The 21231-nt window shown below is 36.9% G+C and overlaps 2 protein-coding genes across 5 annotated transcripts in view; one reads left to right on the top strand and one right to left on the bottom strand.

Moving 5' to 3' along the window:
• LOC129017592 (uncharacterized) overlaps positions 1-21231 on the top strand; it is a 96106-nt gene that overhangs the window by 58322 nt on the left and 16553 nt on the right. The window lies entirely within an intron of this gene.
• Positions 1-21231, bottom strand: part of NPEPPS (aminopeptidase puromycin sensitive) — a 94772-nt gene that overhangs the window by 31746 nt on the left and 41795 nt on the right. For 3 of the 4 annotated variants that reach the window (XM_054456054.2, XM_054456058.2, XM_063657155.1), the window contains exons 4-12: positions 14156-14277; positions 10732-10839; positions 7865-8065; positions 7322-7418; positions 7167-7200; positions 6202-6316; positions 2637-2801; positions 1485-1589; positions 996-1056 (exon numbers count right to left, since the gene is read on the bottom strand). In XM_054456054.2, the coding sequence (XP_054312029.1) occupies positions 996-1056; positions 1485-1589; positions 2637-2801; positions 6202-6316; positions 7167-7200; positions 7322-7418; positions 7865-8065; positions 10732-10839; positions 14156-14277 (1008 nt within the window). Of the gene's footprint in view, positions 1-995; positions 1057-1484; positions 1590-2636; positions 2802-6201; positions 6317-7166; positions 7201-7321; positions 7419-7864; positions 8066-10731; positions 10840-14155; positions 14278-16501; positions 16525-21231 lie in introns of those variants that run through there. The other variant, XM_054456055.2, reaches the window with a different exon arrangement.

Raw genomic sequence — 21231 nt, forward strand, 5'->3', positions numbered from 1 at the left:
CCCAGGCTGGAGTGCAGTGGTGCCATGATTGCTCACTGTAACCTCAAACTCCTGGGCTCAAGTGACCCTTCCCACTTCAGCCTCCTGAGTAGCTGGGACTACAGGCACATACCAACACACCCGGCTAATATTTTTGTATTTTTTGTAGAAGTGGGGTCTCACTATGTTGCAAGCTGCTTTTGAACTCCTGGGCTCAATCAGTCCTCACATCCTGGCCTCCCAAAGTGCTAGGATTACAGGCATGAGCCACCACACCCAGCCCAGACTCTTTAAATTGGCAAAATATTCAGTTATGGAAAGCAGAATGCTGGAGGATGACCAAAGGGATAATGAGTCCTGATTCATGTTGACCCAATGACTTACTGCAGGTTGAGTATCCCTTATCCAAAATGCTTGGGACCAGAAATGTTTTGAATTTCATTTTTTTTTTGGATTTTGGAATATTTGCATTATACTTACTAGCTGAGCATCTATAATTGGAATATCCAAAATCTGAAATGTTCCAATGAGCATTTCCTTTGAGCATCATGTTGGCACTCAAAAAGTTTCAGATTTTGGGTGGGAATTGAACAATGAGAACACCTGAACACAGGGCGGGGAACATCACACACCAGGGCCTGTCATGGGATAGGGGGCTGGGGGAGGGATAGCATTAGGAGAAATACCTAATGTAAATGACGAGTTAATGGGTGCAGCAAACCAACATGGCACATGTATACATATGTAACAAACCTGCACGTTGTGCACATGCACCCTAGAACTTTAATTAAAAAAAGAAAGAAAGAAAAGAAAAAGTTTCAGATTCTGGAGCATTTCAAATTTCAGATTTTCAGATTAGAGATATTCAACCTGAACACAGCTTCAAATAAGGCTAATTTATTTATTACATTGATCCTGACCTTGAGTTAAGTATTCAGAACAAAAATAAAATGCCTCAGCCTGGATAGAGTGACAATACTTTCTCTCCATTTCTATCTCAAGCTATTAAAGATTACCTGTGGCAGCATTCTTTTGTTGGAACTTGGTTAAATACATGTTCATTCCTTTCTTAAAGTCCTGAGAAAACACAATTTTTAAAATCCAGGGAAGTTAGATCTCAGAATTTATAGTATATTTGTATATTAGTAATCAAAAACAAATTTACTCAAATACTCAAGTATCAGATACACTGAAACACATATATCCTTCTGATGCCTACTGCCTTTTATTTAATAATGCATACTCTATGCTTTCTATTCTTGCTCTTAAGTTTTATAACAGCCTCCCATTCCCACTCCCAAACATACTTGCACATCACTCATCTAAGAGACCACAGTAGTCAACTTCAAATAATTGAATTCTCATTCTTTTTGGTCATTAAAAAAAAATGACAAGCCAGAAACTATTTGGGTACTTAATCCAAATAAAGTGAGACTTTTTTTTCATGCAAAACTCTATGATTTCACCATAAAAGAATGAAATATTTAAATTTTTTTTTTTTTTACCTTATCCCCAATGTAGTCATGCAGCATTCGGATGACAGATGCACCTTTGCTATATGATATAGCATCAAATATCTCATCAACCTCAGATGGATGGCCCACACTGACCTGGCAGACAGTGTGATTCAGGGTTATGACAGGAAGCAGATAGCCTGTAATACTGAATTACATAAAACGCTTTCTAGGAAAACCCTTCTAACTTATATTTTTCTGCCTTTAACTCACTCATAATGTATAATGAGGGTCCTCAAAAAAATGTAGTAACTAATAATAATAAAGTTGAATAGAACATGATTCCTGTCATCCCTTAGAGCCCGGGTTCCAGTCCTGGCTTTGTTCTGCTGGGAGAGAAGCCACTATGGTTCTGTTTATTTTTGGGGTAGTTGCAGAGGAGTGATGAGGAAGACATGGAGGTGAAGAACATTAGATTTCTTGCACTAATTGTAATGAATTACATTACACCTAATTAAATATGTTGAAGTAGGATTATAACTCTAGTTCTTCAGATACAAAATTTATATATATAAACTGAAGTAGGGATAGAGTAAGTCAAGAGAATTAAAGTATTCATAAAACAGACCCTGACAATAAAATATGTCCGGAATTTTCCTTGACATAAACAATGGAACCATAGTGTTACCCAATAGGTATGATTTCTCCCATACTATTTTCTTTTTTTTGGCAGAGTTTTTTGCTCTTGTCGTCCAGGCTGGAGTGCAATGGCACAATCTCGGCTCACCGCAACCTCTGTGATTCTCCTGCCTCAGCCTCCCGAGTAGCTGGGATTACAGGCATGCGCCACCGTGCCCAGCTAATTTTGTATTTTTAGGAGAGACGGGGTTTCTCCATGTTGGTCAGGCTGGTCTCAAACTCCCGACCTCAGGTGATCCACCCGCCTCAGCCTCCCAAAATGCTAGGATTACAGGCGTGAGCCACTGCACCTGGCCAGACCAATTTTTTTTTACTGCCTACCTTAAAAAGAAATGTTAATTAGAACTTAGACTTATTAGCTTTTCAAGACTAGAAATATGAACCAGTAAAATCACCCATGCTATTTTCTCTTCTTTTCAAAGTCCAAAGTATCTATGTAACAAATTACGTATTTCATTGTAAATGAGAACAGTCATAGGCTAATGGTTAGAAAGTATGGCTCACTTCAATAGGATGGCTGTTATCTAAGGCGTCAAGCTCCTGGGCACGGGTGTAATCAGCAGAAACAAACTGAGTCCAAATATCATACTCTGGGAAGCAGTGGTCTACACACAGATATTCAATCCAGGATGCAAAACCTTCATTTAACCAAAGATGAGTCCACCATTCCTAAAAATAAAAGATGAAAATACTTAAAGAAAATGAAATGATTGTCATTCTACTAATCTAAAACACTCACATGTCCCTTCCACTACATTCCAAAACTCACAATTTAATGACCTAAAATTCAGTTCAAAACATTTGGCAAAGAACTCACATTTCTGAAAAAGACAGAAGACTAAAAGAGATGTCAAGAAAGGCCAACTGGTGATATTAGAATTATATCTGAGGGTCATTTTCTTTTCCTTTCTTTTTTTTTTTTTTTGAGACAAAGTCTTGTTTTGTCACCAGGCTGGAGTGTTCACCAGTAGCTGGGATTACAGGCATGCATCACTATGCCTGGCTAAGTTTTGTATTTTTAGTAGAGACGGGGTTTTGCCATGTTGGCCAGGCTGGTCTCGAACTTCTGACCTCACGTGATCCACCTGCCTCGGCCTCCCAAAGTGCTGGGATTACAGGTGTGAGCCACCATGCCTGGGCCAAAGGATATTTTCAAAACATTGTAAATAACTTATCCCCCAAACCCAGACAGGGTCTCATTCTGTTGCCCAGGCTGGAGTGGCAGTGGCACCATCGTAGCTCACTGCAGCCTTGAACTCCTGGGCTCAAGCAATCCTCCCGCCTCAGCCTGCCAAAGTGCTGGGATTATACACGTAAGCCAGTGCACTCAGTCCTAAGTAATTTTTTAAATACCAAAGGTAGAAAAAGGAAGAAGAGGGAAAAAAAAAAATAAGCCCATACATGGAAAAGGAAAAGACAGCAGATAAATATAGGCAAATAGAGGTGGAAACTATAATCATGTAGAATTTAGTATAGTAAAGGATTATCTCTGAAAAACAAAAACAGAAAACTATCAGAGCCAAATAAAGAAAAATGGAAATGACTGGGGAAAACCACTGACTAATGAGTTGAATGTTCAAAAGAAACTGAGAAAGAGTACTGCTTATATAAAAATTATGTGAAATTAAACAAAAATGTAGTTCAGTAATGAATGGTGTTTAAGCACTTATGGAATATAAAATTATCACCTGTTAAATAAGAATGCATAGTAAATGGAATGGACAAAGAATATGAGTGACAGATAAAATCAATTTTTAAAAAATGTTAAAGATCTTAATCTAAATTTTATTAAAGTTGATTAAGCCTATTAGTAAAAGAAAGCAGGCCAGGCACAATGGCTTGCTCCTGTAATGCCAATACTCTGGGAGGTCAAGGCAGGAAGATCACTTGAGCCCAGGAGTTTGAGATAAGCCTGGGCAACACAGTGAGACTCCATCTCTAAAAAAATTAAAAAGTAAAAAAAATTAGCTGGTCATGGTGACACACACCTGTGGTCCCAACTACTTGAGAGGCTTACGTAAGCAAGTATGTAAGAGGCAAGAGGATTACATAAGCCCAGGAAGATGAAGCTGCACTGACCCATGACTGTGCCACTGCACTCCAGCTTGGGTGACAAAGTGAGATCCTATTCTCCATCCCCAACCAGTCCCCCCAGAAAAGGCCAGGTGTGGTAGCTCATGCCTGTAATCCCAGCACTTTGGGAGGCTGAGGTGGGAGTATTGCTTGAGCCCAGGAGTTTGAGACCAGTTTAGGCAACAAAGTGAAACCTTGTCTCTATAAAAGGCAATACAGTGAAACCTTGTCTCTACAAAAAGTGCAAAAATTAGCTGGGCATGGTGCCACACACCTGTAATCGCAGCTACTCAGGCGGCAGAGACAGGAGGATTGCTTGAGCCCAGAGGTCAGGACTGTAATGAACCATGATTGTGCCACTGCACTCCAGCTTAAGTGACAGAGTGAGACTCTGTCTTAAAAAAAAATTATTTTGATATTAAGTGATAAGTGGCTATTTGCCTAGTAGCTTCCTAAAATAAACTAGTATAAAATGAAACTTATTTTCCAACCTATCCCTAAGCCCTTGGAATTTAAGTTCTAATAACTAGAATAGTTACATAAAACCAGTAAAAAGTTGTTTAATAAGAATGTACACATTTCCCCTACTAAAATTTATTGCTTGTAGTTTCAAAATAAAATCATAAAGTTCTCTCAAAGAAAAGCAAAAGAATTATTTGGTACAAAGTAGCAAACTCGCTGCATTAGAAGAAAAGGCCGTTTCTTCACATATTTTAATACAGGCACCAACACATAGTTCCACATGAAATTATTATTTTTATTTATTTATTTTTTTGAGATGGAGTTTCGCTCTTGTTGCCCAGGCTGGAGTGCAGTGGCATGATCTCGGCTCACTGCAACCTCTGCCTCCCAGGTTCAAGCGATTCTTCTACCTCAACCTCCAGAGTAGCTAGGATTAGAGGCGCACACCACCACGCCCAGCTAATTTTCTATTTTTTTTTAGCGGAGATGGAGTTTCACCACGTTGGTCAGGGTGGTCTCGAACACGTGACCTCAAGTGATCCACCCGCCTCGGCCTCCCAAAGTGCTGGGATTACTGGCGTGAGCCACCGCGCCCGGCCTGAAATTATATTTCAAAGAATTTTTTTCACCTGTAAAATTTTAAACAACCAAAATAAAAGGAAAAGATTTATTTTCAAGGGTTGACTTTCTGTAGAAACTCTCTGAGACACGTAATAGTTGATAAATGTCTTACATTCTTATTTATATGACGTATGGACTCAATCTACATTCAAATCAGGTTCTGCTCTTTGGCAGCCTAAAATGTTGTCAGGGAATCTAGCTGGCTCCAGAATATCCAGTTATTTAATTGCGGAGGTACATCTAGTTCACTTATTAAATCCTGTGCTCCCAAGCTCTAACACAGTTGGCATTCATAAATAGTATTTATTTAGAGTAAGAGTGAAAAATCAGGACTGAAGGACAGAGATCATTACTGCAAACATAAGGATTTCAACAGAATAGCTGGAATTTTAATACAGCTTTATTCTGCAGTCACTCTGCAGTTTGTTTACTTTTATTTCATTAAATTTCAACTTAACATTTTAGGCAATGAAAAAACTGACTCCTAAAAACATTTCTCTCTAATTAAAGATCAGTTTGTTATTCATCAGGTTACTTTTCAGCTGTGAATCAGATTAACAAATAAGATTCAAGAAACTACAGTTAGCCTGGAATCTCACTGCATGATTCATTCATCTACACCTAAGAGGAATCTTTTTCTCTCACCCAAATTAGTATCTTGACTTTTCCCATTTGCAGACAAATTGTAGAACAGTTTAGGAAGTGTCTGTTGAATAAAGACTGTCCATATGCCCTTGTTCAATGCAGAGATTCTGATAAGCCCTTTCAAAGTGGACCTTTTAAAATAATACTTTTCTATCACTCAATTATTTTTTGGCACAGTGTTGCAGCCAAACTTGAAATACTATGTAGCCAAAATAATGTGGAGTAGGATGAAGATAAATATATTTGAGCACTTAAAAATATTAAATACCATAGTAACAAGATTTCCAAACCATTGATGGGCGAGTTCATGTCCCACAACCAGAGCAACCCACTGGCGGGATGAAGAACAGGAATTTTTTGGATCAATAAGCAATGCAGTCTCCCTGTGTTTAAAAAAAAAAAAAAGAAACAAATTTAAACAATAAAAGTGGGCATGCATAAGTTGGGAAGATTCAGACAGTAAGTGAGATGGACAAGTTAGGCTTTAGAGATATTAGGAAAATATTTCCTAATATGGAAAGAAAAAGTTTCAGGAAGATTAAAGACTACCCCAACAGAATTAATATAACAGAATATCAAAGATGTGACACAAGTTTAATTATCAGTTTGTTGATAGAATAGCTGCCTGAAATTTTGGGAAAACGTTGTCTAAGGGATTAGTCATTACTGTGCTAGATGGAGAGAGAAGAAAGTCCTTCCATTAAATGAGGGGAGTGGTGGAGGAAGATGCATTCCATAGTCCCAAAAACAGCACTGAGCTGGCTGTCCAACACTTAGCTCATCTAAGAAGGCAATTGAAAGTAGAAAGCAAAAACTTGTATACAGACAGACTCTGCTTTTAAAAGTTATTCAACTCACATGTTTATGTTGTGGTGACAGACATGTAAAAACTTGGCTAGAAGATATGAAATTAGGGAAGGTTCTCCAAGCTGGATAAATAGCTATGAAACTACTGGCAGGAAAGAAAGGCACTGCAATGAGAAACTTAGCCAAAAATATATCTAAAAATGCTACTACCGCCAGATGCTCACTTTAAAATCTTATACCCTCAGACAGTAGCACCAAAGGGAGGGGTGTCCATCTGCATTCTTGAAATGTGCATGGAAGTGGGGGAAGGTAGAAAAATTTACACCAGATCGTAAAGCAGAAGCTACTCAACTATGATTAGGAGGGAAGCCCTTTTGAAATCAGTGATTTGAAAAGATAAGGCAGGGTAATACATCATTAACATACCTATAAGTAACAAGGCCCCAGTTCTCCATGGCACCTTCACAAAATAAATATAAACATTTATTGATATATATATATATACATATACTCTTGCATCAAAAGTCACAAAATTTTTAAAAAGTTATTACAATTCAGCAATAAAATGAAATTTACTTTACCAGCTGCAAAGTCTGCAATAGCAATGAGATCAATTTTAGGTAGAGGATAAGGAACATTGAAGTAGTCCTTATAAAAAGGCAAGGTTTTAGCAGCAACCTATAAAAGTATAAACAAAATAACCATCTAATAAATATTTTATTAAAATTCATATTGAAACCCACAAAGGAATCCTCTTGCAAGCCAGTGTAACTTAAATTACTAGAAATGAATCCCAGGGAGCCCTACCTCCGAAGACTTCCTTAGCTCCAAACTTTGAATACAATGGCCAAACTTTAATCCATTTATAACTTGATATGAAAAATATAACTACGTATTTTCCAACCCATTCCCTAGAGAAATTCCACTCTTATATTCTCTTAATTATTATTTTGTAAAATAATGAAACACCAAGGTTGGCATTTCCAAAATTCTATTAAAAATAAACGAAGTAGCACAACTTTCAGATTAAATTATAAACAACTGTACTAATAATTGACCAGAAATGTAAATTCCCCAACCTGGAGTTATGGACTGTTGGAACAATCCTCTTCAAGTACATTTACCTCTAACGCAAATTTTCCTTGCTCTGCTTTGCCAACAGGAGTGTAAACACGGACACACACACCATCTTTTGACCTTGTTTCTACAAAGTCATATTCACCCACAACAAATGCCACCAGATATGTAGACATAACAGGTGTGCGGGCAAACTTCACTTCCACTAAATTTTCATCATCAGGGTATGGTTTCCTGTCAATTACATTCTTTAAGAAAGAAAAAAAAGAAAAATTTAAATAGGTTTACATTAATACCATAGAGCAAATACCAGACAAAAACTGTAGGCTTTATTGCATCTCTTTCCCCCTTTCTATTCTAGCATGGCTTATTTCTCTACCCCAATTCATCCAGTGCTTTTATGCTGTCTTTAAGAAGGAAAGTGGTCTGATAAAACACTCATACTAAGAAGCTGGAGGCTGAAGTGTTAAAAATACCAAGGACCTGTGAGAGAAAAGAGGACTGGACTTTTCTCGAATACTTATTATAAGCCAGGCATTGGGATGATTTAAGTAAGGGCTTCATACTTTTCAACCGACATAAGTTTAGGAGAAAATGACTATTAATAAAAATAAAATAGGGGCCAGGTGCAGTGGCTCACGCCTGTAATCCCAGCACTTTGGGAGGCTGAGGCGGGCGAATCACAAGGTCAGGAAATCAAGACCATCCACCTCGTCTCTACTAAAAATACAAAACATTAGCCAGGCGTGGTGGGGGGTGCCTGTAGTCCCAGCTACTTGGGAGGCTGAGGCAGGAGAATGGCATGAACCAGGGAGGCGGAGCTTGCAGTGAGCTGAGATCACACCACTGCACTCCAGCCTGGGCGACAGAGCAAGACTCCTTCTCAAAAATAAATAAATAAAATATAATATAATTGTAGAATCTCCCATTTCAAAGGATATAAACTTCTAGATCGAGGGCATTCTCTACCAAAGTTGGCTCTAAGCTTATTTGTGAAGAAATTTCAACTTTACCTTTGGAGTCCCTAATTTCCTTTGGCGTTCTCCCTCTTTTTCCTATTCAGGCTCCATTTCCTCGAGCTCTCTCTATTCTTCCTTCCAAGGAAGACTTATTCAAAAACACACTGATAAATTCACTCATACTAAAGTGTGAATGAATATTTCCGTTTAATATATTAGCCTCTTCTAAGAATATGTGAGAAGAGAATGACCTTCTATTTATGGGATTCTCTCCCCCAATAAATACATAAAAGACAGTTATTTTCAGGTGCAGCAGGTTTTTCCAAGTTCCCCACACAAGACAGTCCTAGACAACACACTTCAAGTGGGGAATGCTTACCCTGTTCATGAATGAGATCAATAACACTGGTGAAGAGAACACATTCCAAGAATACAAACAGCCAGAAACCTAAATATACTTCATTATGCAGCTATATCTTTTGAATTTTTTTAACTTTTTAAAAACATAGAGACAGGGTCTTGCTCTGTTGCAACCTTTTTTTTTTTTTCCCCTGAGATGGAGTCTTGCTCTGTCACCCAGGCTGGAGTGGAGTGGTGCGATCTCAAATCACTGCAGCCTCCGCCTCCCAGGTTCAAACAATTCTCCTGCCTCAGCCTCCCAAGTAGCTGGGGTTACAGGCGCCTGCCACCATATCTGGCTAATTTTTGTATTTTTAGTAGAGACGGGGTTTCACCATGTTGGCCAGGCTGGTCTCGAACTCCTGGCCTCAAATGATCCACCTGCCTCAGCCTCCTGAAGTGCTGGGATTACAGGCATGAGCCACCATGCCTGGCCTATTTTTTTTTAAGAGATGGGGTCTTGTTCTGTTACCCAGGCCGGAATACAGTGGCGCAATCATGGCTCCCTGTAGCCTCAAACTCGTAAGTTTGAGAGATCCTCCCACATTAGCCTCCCAAGTAGTTAGGAATACAGACACGTGCCACCATATCTGGCTAATTTTTAATAAGTTTTAAATCTTTTGTAGAAATGAGGTCTCACTATGTTGCCCAGACTGGTGTCAAACTCCTGGCCTCAAGCAATCCTCCTGCCTTAGCCTCCCAAAGCACTGAGATTACAAGCAAGAGTCACTGTACCTGGCTTTCTTTTGACATTTAATAAGTCAAGACCTTTTTCCTTTTCTTTTTCTTTTTCTTTTTCTTTTTTTTTTTTTTGAGATAGGGTCTGGCTCTATTACCCAGGCTGGAGTGCAGTGGTGTGATCTCAGCTCACTACAACCTCCGCTTCCTGGGTTCAAGTGATCCTCCCACCTCAGCCTCCGAACTAGCTGGGACTACAGGTGTGTGCAACCACACTCAGATAATTTTTGTATTTTTAGTAAAGACGGGATTTCACCATGTTGGCCAGGCTGGTCTTCAACTCCTGACCTCAAGCAATCTGCCTACCTCAACTTCCCAAAGTGCTGGGATGACAGGTGTAAGCCACCATATCCAGCCCAAGACCTTTTGGTTTTAGTTACTATAAATCTATTAAACTTGTCACTTAATTTACCTCTCTAAATTAAAAGAAGTAGATAATCTTATAAATGTATTTAACAAGGAATTTGACAAGGAGAAAATCCTCCAAAAATAAAGCTATCAAGAAAAAGAGGTCTTGGCTGGGCATGGTGGCTCATGCCTGTAATCCCAGCACTTTGGGAGGCTGAGGCAGGAAGACAGATTGACCCCAGGAGTTTGAGACCAGCCTGGGCAACATAATGAGACCCCAACTCTACAGAAAAAAAAAAAAAAAAAAAAGAAAGAAAAAGAGGCTTATTGAAAATAAAGAAAACTAATATTTATGTTCCTATAATATACCAGCACTGTGGTAGGTGGTTTCATATTATCCCATCTAATCAGCAAACTAAATCTGCTAAAGCCTATTAAAATTTTAGATAAACTTATAAACACATACATACCATGTTTGATAAAGCTACTCTGTCTTTAGGAACAACCAATGAGATATCAAAAGTTGCTTTGATAGCAGGCTCATCCCAGCAAGGAAAAGCCCTTCGGGCATCAGTAGCCTTAAGAAAAGAATATGAAATATAAATACCTTAGAATTAACCTAACAAGTTATTTCATAAAGCGTCGCCATTTCCCTCTGTCATTCATTCATTCCCTTGTTCAAATATTTACTTTCTCTTCAGTGCCAGGCAACAAGCTAGGCATTAACTAGAAAGAAAAGACAACACTTGCTACCACTGCCATTCCAGCAATTATCCAGGAATGGTGTCTGCTATGGATTTTAACAATATATTATAATTATTTACAATTAAATTTTTGTTTACATTTTAACATTTCAAATTTAATGCAAATGCCTTCAAATCAATAATGTTAAGACAACACAGAGCACAGAACAGTAAACAGTATGCTATAAGAATTCAAAGTTGGGAAAACATGGTAAGTTGCCGCTCTGGCTTTTATTTTTGAATTAAAAATAAAAATATTCTCAATCTTTGATGTGCTTTGTTCTTTATCTGGAATGGCAGCAATGGGAATAAAGACAGATGCTCTATCAATTCAAAACAGGTCATTCATTTAATGGGACTTCCATATGCTACACAAAACTGTCGCCACTTGACCTACTTGAGTCCTTACTCTTTCGTTAAAAATTTAAAAAAGAGCAAACTTATGAAAGCAAAATAAAACTTAGGGGTTCTGCAGGGTATCAGTTATAAAAGAAAGAAACTTTAGTAAACAGAATTTTCCATTTATTTAGTAAATAAAATGGAATCAATGACAAGATTCTGTATCATGAAAAGAAACAACAGGCCGGGTGCAGTGGCTCATGCTTGTAATTCCGGCACTTCGGGAGGCCGAGGTGGGCGGATCACCAGAGGTCAGGAGTTCGAGACCAGCCTGGTCAACATGGTGAAACCTCATCTCTACTAAAAATACAAAAATAAGCCAGGCATGGTGACACGTGCCTGTAATCCCAGCTACTCGGGAGGCTGAGGCAGGAGAATGGCTTGAACCTGGGAGGCGGAGGTTGCAGTGAGCCGAGATTGCACCACTGCACTCCAGCCTGGGCGACAGAGCAAGACTCCGACTTAAAAAAAAAAAAAAAAAAAAAACCAAAGAGGTAGAAGAAACTTACGGAAAAGCAAGGAAAACATTTTAGATGGCTGACTACATTCTCAAAAACATTAAATAAATAATGAATTCTATCAATGAATAAATAAGACATCTGAAAAGAAGGGAGAGTATAAGGAAAGAAATGGCAACACAGAAGCATTTAAATTAGAAGCAGCAGCAGTAGAGAAATGAATTTACACTAAAGGAAATTAATGACATAGATAACAAGATTTAAGTTTGAAAATATCTAAAGGACAAAGTGATAAAAGCAATTAAACGTACATTGGAGAGATAGATACTAGAGCTAAACTGAGTATTAACTGAGAAGGGAATGGAATGGATATCACAGTGAAGATATAACAGAAAAACTCTTTCACACTGAAAAAATATCTGAATCTAAAAATCAATAGGGTTCACCAAGTACTATGCAAAAATCAATGAAAAGTGAACACCTGGTTTAAAAAACAGTTTAATTTTCAAGATCAAGATATAATTTAACAAGCAAGCAGGAAGAAAATAAAGCAAAACGAAACATCATCTTACCTACAAAGGAAGAAGAAACATTTTAGTCTGTGACCCTTCCTCTTGAAAAAGTGAGATGTAGAAGACTTTAGAAACAATATTCACAGACTTTTGAAAGTGAAAAATTGTAAGCTGATTGTACTACTCTTACAATTGAATGAGCTGGGCCTATTACTCATGGCAAGAGAGAACTCACACCATAGGAAACCACTGGTGTCTCCATAAGAATGTAAGAAAGAACCCACTATACGATTTGGGATTTGGTTTACATGATTTGGAAGAGGGTCTAAGTAAGCAGGGATTCACTCTAGATTGAGTGCTGCAAGAAGTCCTATGAGGCAATTCTATGGGTAGGTATCTCAATAAATCTTATCTATATGGAGGCCAGACTAGAGCAAATCTAAAACTGTAATTGGTAAAGAAGCAGTAGTCACTCATTTTAACTGAGAGATGAAGATGTTTGATATTTTGCGGGTAGCATAGTGATCCTGTACGTACTGTACCTAGGCAAAATTATGGATGCCCTTGTTTTGTCTCACTTTATTATGGTCTCAAGTAGCCTTGTCTAAAGTTGGTATTCTGTAATATTATGTCTAATAGGGAGAATAACATGGGCTAGCTGTGAGTGCCAGACAACCTCTGGATGTCAAACGTTGCTCTTTTTACCTTTTTTCATCAACAAATCTATATACCCAGTAAATCTGGTCATGTATAAAGGCAAATGAAAGATTTTTCAGAAAAGCAAAGGCTCAGGAATTAATTACCCACATACCTTCTCCTAAAAAAAAAATTGTTTAGAGACATACATCAGCCAACCATTCCAGGATGAAGTGTTCAAAGTGGGTAGAGAAAGGCATTGGAATCATTCAAACACAGAATTAAAACCAAGTATCTGTGGCAAATATTATTCTAAACAGAAGGTAACATAAAATTATTGAAAGAGAAGACACATCAGGTAAAACAAATTAGTAGTAAACTGGATAAAAAATTCTAGAGTATCCCAAACAAGCAAACAATATAGGGATATGGGCAGAAACATAAGAATGGATATCATGAATTGTTTCTTTATCCATATTGAAATTTATAGAAATAAATTTAATTAGATTTAACAAAAATACGACTAGCAGATTCAAAACAATTTATATAATTTGCAAATACTTGACAAATAAAAATCATCCTGGCCTACATAGGACAGCAAATATACACATACACACACACATATGTGTACATATATATGTGTGTGTACATATATGTGTGTGTGTACATATATGTGTGTGTATATATGTATATATATGTATACATGCACACACACACACAAACACACACGGAGAAAAAAATCAAAGACAGCACAGATACTACAGTAAGATAAACAAAAGATGTCAATGAAGGAAAGGAATTCTAGAAAACAGCTAATAATGCTGTAGGAAAAGCCATAGGTGTCAAATACTAAGAGAATGATTTTAAGAAAGGTACACAGTATACAGGCAATTCAGGTATCAAAATGTGTCGTGTGTTTGAGTGTGTGTGTGTCTAACTGTATATAATCATTCCCCAACCCATACCCTTAATTCCCTCCTTTCTATAGAGATAATGGCTAAATATATAACAAAAATTCTAAAATTGTGAATACGATCATGGCCAAGGGCACCTAGCCTCAAATAATCACCCCACATAATAAAACACAGCTTTGTCAGAATGCCTAAATTTAAGAATAATAATATTTTAGAGAAGAATAACCCATACCTCAAACTGTGTTACAGCAGCATAGCGCACCTCTCCAGAAGGGGTAGTATATTTACTTCTATAGAAACCTTTCATTTTGTCATTCAGCTCTCCAACAAAATCTATCTTTAAGGTTCCCGTACCTGTGATTGAAGATAAATAAAAAACACTTTTATGGAGATGTTAAACACAGTTACCAAAAATATGTCCTCAAGACACTATATTCAGTTAGCTATTTACAATGTTCAAATCATTCCTTCCTTTTTCAAATATTCCTCCTGGCAATGGAAAGAATACAGTACTTACTAAAGTAAAAGGCAGACTAATCCTAAAATAACTCTTGAAAGTCATGTTTAGGGTGACTGCCTAAAAAGTTATTAACTTAGTCTCAAACTACCAATATGTGAAAATAAGAACAGGAGAGGAAACAAACATTTATTCTTAAATGCCTGACATGTGCTATTGTGCATAGTGCTTTTAAAATATATATAACTATTTATAAACCTGGAAGTAGATATTGTCCTCATTTTTTCAGATGAGGAAACTGAGGCTGAGAAGCTAAATAACTTGCCCAGTGTCATACAATTAGTAAGTAGTGAGAACGGGATAAAATGTTTAAGTCCAGAATTCATGCTCTCTGCCAATTATACATGTGAATTGGTCTTTTTACACAACTTCATGCATAGAAAGAGAAATGTAGCCAATTACTCTATCAAGATAAGACACTAAATGTTTACTCCAAATGGAACACTGATTGCATAATTTTGTAAAGAGCTATAAGGAAGACCAATGATTTGATCAGCAACAGGGCATAAAACAAATTCTTACAAGTCACCTCAATCATTTGAAATCTGACAAAGAAATACATTTAATTAATAAATTATTAAATGCAAATAAAAATACAACTTAAATAAGTATTCTATTGCTGTATAAGAGCAAAAACAATTTAGACAAGTGAGTTTTGAGTTTATATACTTTCTTTTTTATAACATAAAAAATTATAATTATTATCTAGTAATCATCTGCTAAATACAGATGCATGGCAAAACAGTAATCCCATTCTGTGTTTTACAAATCAAGTCACGAAAAAATGTAGAGGAATGGTGACTTTTTAGTTGACCATTTTAAAGCCCCTACTTATATCAAGATTTAAAGCATGGGAAGTCTAACAAATCAAAGATAGGGCATGACTATAAAGTAATTAACCAATCATACCAAACTTTTATATCCTAATGTTTCAAATTGTCATTTTGGAATGCTAAAGAGCAATGACATTTGACATTGTTCAAAATGTTGTGACTTTCTTTTTTTTTTTTTTTTTGGAGACAGAGGCTCACTATGTTGCCCAGGCTGGAGTACAGTGGTGCAATCTCGGCTCACTGCAGCCTCCGCCTCCTGGGTTCAAGCAATTGTTGTGCCTCAGCCTCCTGAGTAGCTGGGACTACCGGCGGGCACCACCACGCCTGGCTAATTTTTGTATTTTTAGTAGAGACAGGGGTTTGCCATGTTGGCCAGCTGGTCTTAAACTCCTGGCCTCAAGTGATCCACCCACCTTGGCCTCCCTAAGTGCTGGGATTACAGGCATGAGCCACTGTGCCCGGCCCCTCTGACATTCTTTTCAATGATCTCAAAGTCAAATCTTCATCTTATAAAACTGAATTTGCTTTTGGAAAGGACCAAAAGTTATGGGGAGTGCGAGTCTACAGATTAAGTGAATGACAAACTACAAACTGTTTCTAGCCTGATGCCTCAAACTGGTTCTGAAAGTAATTTAAGTGAAAATTTCAGACCTTTAGAGCAAAGTCACCACTAATGAAAGTGCTATATTCTTAATCATTCTGAGAAAAAACCAACTCAACTGAAGCTTAATTGAATAGACATTTCTGATGTTTATTTTTTAAAAATCAGATATTTGTAAATATCTAAAGAGGACAACGAATACTTTTTTCTTTAAAGAGAATGACAGGTTACTGGGAGAGTATTATGAATATAGTAAAATAACTGATAATTCTAAATGATACTAAAAAATTAAGCTATGAAGCAAAATTTAAATTAAAATTTTTAATTTCTACTTTCTTTAGAAATTCACTTAATTTTTTTAAAAAAGCAAATGTATTCACATTAATAAAGTTTGCAAAGAACGTCTAACAGATTATAAAAACCTACTACCTTTAATGGAAACTATATGATGGAATTTTATGTTACAATTCCATAAGTGGAATTGCCCAGTCTGTTTCACTAAGTCAATCAACTGTTAAGATGTTTTTTAAATATAATTCATATTTCATGGTAAATCTACTTGCATTTTTTCCTAGTTGGAACAAAAGTAGTTTTAAAACTCATAACTAAATAAGAAAGACTGCTTACACTTTTACTCGGTTTTAAATCTCCAAGGCCATCAAACCATAACAAGATATTGACAGTGACCACTTCCAAAAAGTGGCATACTAAACAAAATACAAAGTATTGGAAAGAGTTATTACCTGAAATTCAAACAAAACACAAGTTAAAGTATTTAAAAATCATTAATAAATTTAATTAGTGTCACATTATATGATACCAATTACAAAGTATTTACTTACTATTCATATAGTAGAATTTTAGGGCAAGTAGGAGAAAAAATGACTTTTTAATAAATTTCATTTATCAAATTTACACCATATTAATGAACGGATTGCCAAATTGTCTAATTTTATACCTATCAACACACATAATTTACATCACTTCCTCAAATTAGATACCTTATTTCATATCCAATGTATGAAATATTTATGTTTGGGGTTGTAAACCTTTTGAAACATACATCAAGCTCGTTTATAAAGTAAACAACTGAAAAATTGGGACTTCCATCAAAAACCTTAAATGTTTAAAGCTTAGGAGAGTTTAACAATTGTAAAACCTGGAGTAAATCTTGAAATACTTTAATAATAAGAAATTTAATAAGCCTACTAAATGCTATAAAAATAAAGAGATTAATTTATACAAAAAGGGAATAAAGGTCTTTGCCACTTCTTTTTTTCTTTGGAAAATGGAGTCTCAGTCTGTCACCCAGGCTAAAGTGCAGTGGTGCAATCTCGGCTCACTGCAACCTTCGGCTCCCGGGTTCAAGCAATTCTCCTGCCTCAGCCTCCTGAGTCGCTGGAACTACAGGCGTGCGCCACCAGGCCTGACTAATTTTTGTTTTTAGTAGAAACAGGGTTTCGCCATGTGTCACCACTTTTTATTATCTTGTTTTTGACTCTTCAAAATGCTGACAACTACCAGTGTTTCTCCATATAAATGCCACCCTCAGGACCCTCAGCCACTAATTCTAAGGTTGTTAGACCTCACAATAATTATGGTAATTTAATCACTATTCCAGAATGGTGCCAATTTCAGAAAAGTAGGTTTTACTTAGCTGTATAATAACTTGCATTACTGTTAAATTTGATGAGGCTAAACACAAAGGTTATTAATGTCCTCCTAAGATAAGCTCAGTATTTGCTTCATTATCAGATAGATCACTTGTGCAATCTGTCTTGAAAAAGATTAACTTCATTCTTAAAGCAAACCTTGGGAAAATGTGAAAGCCAATGATTTGAAACAGATATTCAATAATTCAATATTGTCGGCTGGGCGTGGTGGCTCACACCTGTAATCTCAGCACTTTGGGAGGCCAAGGCGGGCGGATCACGAGGTCAGGAGATCGAGACCATCCTGGCTAACACGGTGAAACCCCATCTCTACTAAAAATACAAAAACAAAATTAGCTGGGCGTGGTGGCGGGCACCTGTAGTCCCAGCTACTCGGGAGGCTGAGACAGGAGAATGGCATGAACCCAGGAGGCAGAGCTTGCAGTGAGCTGAGATCATGCCACTGCACTCCAGCCTGGGCGACAGAGCGAGACTCCATCTCAAAAAAATAACAATAATAATAATGATAATAATAATTCAATATTGTCACACCTGCAAGATAATTTTTCTGTTCTAATATTTATATCAGTTGTTATATTAGCTCAAAATTGTTATATTGGCCAAAAATATCAAAAATTATGTTAAATTATACTATACTAATGGTCATAACCTTCTCTTCTTTGTTATTATTTGAAATAGCTTCACCATTTAGCATGTCTGCTGTAAACAGACCTTATCAAGAATGATACATCTCTTATATACTAATAATAAATGGTCTCCAATATTTACAGTTAAGGGGAAAAGAAGAAAGGTGCAGAACATTATGTATGGCATGGTGATTTCTGTGTTCTTAAAAAGTCTATACATAAATGCTTACAAAAGCAGGGTATAGTTTTGAAAGGAAAATTTCATTTCATTCTGTTGAGGAATGGAGCTGAAAAGAAGACAGGGTAGACTGGCAAACAAAATTTCATTGCATAGCATTTGAATTTCAAATTATGTAAATGTACTATGTTTTTGAAATATTTAATTTGAAAAATAAAAATAGCACAATGTGGTGGTTAAAAGTGCAGACTTTTGAGTTAAACTGCTTGGGTTTAAATCCCAGCTATGCTACTTACTAGCTATGTTACCTTGGACAAATTATTTAAGTTAATGAAATCATTTGTCTGCCTTAGTTTATCTATGAAACAGAAGTAACAGAATCTGGCTGGCGTAGTGGCTCATGCCTGTAATCTCAACATTTGGGAGGATGGCAAGATCCTCTCTCTGAGATAGGAGGATCACCTGAGGCCAGGCATTTGAGACCAGCCTAGGCAACATAACGAGACCCTGTCTCTACAAAAAAATTTAAAAATTAACCAGATGCAGTGTCATGTGCAGGCAGTCCCATGTGCAGCAACATGGGAGGCTGAAGTGGGAGAATCATTTAAGCCCAGGAGTTTGAGGCTGCAGTGAGCCGTGACTGCACCACTACACTCTAGCCTGGGTGACAGAGAGACTTTGTCACAAAACAAATCTACCTCAAAAGACTGTTGAAAGGATTAAATAAATTAATATTTTTGAAGCACTTAAAACAGTACTTGGCACAGATTATGTCGTGTGTGTGTGTGTGTGTTTGTAATACATATCTTCTATCATGTTAGACGTTTCTGTCTACTCCCGGTGAATTCTAGCAAATAAACTGATTCCTTTTGGTAAATACAGAATGTTTAACTTTTTAAATTTAATGAAAAATGGTTACCATATTTCCTAATGCTGAACAACAATTCAATCTACGCTTTTATTTTCTATACTGGCTAGGTTTATATATCTTTTGGGACTATTTTTAAATATCAGTTTTTTAATATTTCTGCCCCTCACTTCACTTATTTCATTTGTTTCTGCTCTTAAAACTTTCTTCTACTTTCTCCAAGTTACCTTTTCTGAGTTTAATGCTTAGCTAATTAATTTTCAGTCTTTCTTCTTAACTAAATATCCTCTCTAACATTTTATCTGCATATGAAACATGTTTATCCCTAATGTTTCATATGTGGTAATTTCATTATTCAGTTCTAAATATTTTCTAATTCCCATAACAAGTCTTCTTTGACTCAATTATTCAGAGGTATAATTTTTCCAAATATATAAAAAGGGATTTTTTTCATTTCTTTTTCTATTGACTTCTAATTTTTTCACAGTGTAAACACAGAATATATATCATCTGTAATGATATAGATTTAAAACTCTAAAATTTTTTAAATTTCTATCAAAGTAATAGTTCATAGTTTAAAATACGTAAGCTCTAGCCCTGCTCAACACTACGCTACTCCCCACACCCTGCCCCTAGAAGCAATCAATTTCAAACTCTGTGACTTCTAAATGTCTTGCTTACACAGCTATTTTTTTCTTTTCCTTTCTTTGAGATAGTCTTGCTCTGTCGCCCAGGCTCGAGGGCAGTGGTACAATCATGGCTCACTGCAGCCTTGAATTCCTGGGCAAGCAATCCTCCCACCTCAGCCTCCCAAAGTGTTGGGATTACAGGCGTGAGCCACCACCATGGCCTATTTCTTCATTTTTCAACTTTAGACATTTTCTCTTCACTGTAGAAAGTCATGCTTTAGCTAATCCATCCCCCACTCCAATATCTTTTACAAAGAATCAAATTTTCTATGACCTTGCAAATCTGAAAATATCTTTATTTTACTCCGAAATTCAAAGTTGGGCTAAGCATGCAATCTTAGGTTGAAAATCAGATTCACTTTGTATTTTGAATGAACAGCTTCATTAGAGTCTAAGTTTCCAATGTTCCTAATGGTAAGTCTAGGACTATTCTGATTCCTAAATTTTAAAGCTTCCCTCCTATTGCCCCCTACACCAGTCAGGAACTTTCTGAGAGTTTTACTTTATTGCAAAAGTTCTAAAATTTCAGTCAGTGTGGGACTTTTTACATTTTTTAAGCTAGTCTCTCTCAATGGTGTACCTTTGCAGACTGAAGGCTCCTGCTCTGTCAGTTCAAGGAAATTTTCCTGTCTTTTTGAAAGTTTCTCTTCTGGCCGGGCACAGCGGCACACGCCTGTAATCCTAGCACTTTGAGAGGCCGCAGTGGGCAGATCACCTAAGGTCCGGAGTTCGAGACCAGCCTGGCCAACATGGTGAAACCCCAACTCTACTAAAAATACAAAAATCAGCTGGGCGTGGTGGTGCGTGCCTGTAATCTCAGCTACCCAGGAGGCTGAGGCACGAGAATCACTGGAACCCACGAGGTGGAGGCTGTGGTGAGCCGAGATCGCACCATTGCACTCCAGCCTGGGTGACAGAGCAAGATTCTGTTTCAAAAACAAAAATAAAAAAATCCTCTTCCCATTTTCTCTGCTTTCTGTTTTACTAGATGGATGCTGGTTCTGCTGGACTGGTTCTCAAATCTATTTTTCTGTTTTCTATCTGTTTTTTCTACTGCTTAGAAGTTTCCTCAACTTCATCTTTAAAACTTCTACTGGGTTTTTTATACCTATCATAATTTCCAAGTTTTCCTGCTGTAATTCTTCCTATCTGATGGCATTCTGTCCTGTCCTTGTTTAATGAATGCAATGCTTTCTCTTAACTCTCTAAGGATAGTAATTAATTAGCTTTGGGTTTTTTTTTTTTTAACTTTCTTTAGATTTGTCTTTGCTTCTTCCAACTTCCTTTATTTCTATTATAATTTTGCTTTTCGCCCTTTCATTA

This window comes from Pongo pygmaeus, chromosome 19 (genome assembly GCF_028885625.2).
Source record: "Pongo pygmaeus isolate AG05252 chromosome 19, NHGRI_mPonPyg2-v2.0_pri, whole genome shotgun sequence".
NCBI lineage: Eukaryota > Metazoa > Chordata > Mammalia > Primates > Hominidae > Pongo > Pongo pygmaeus.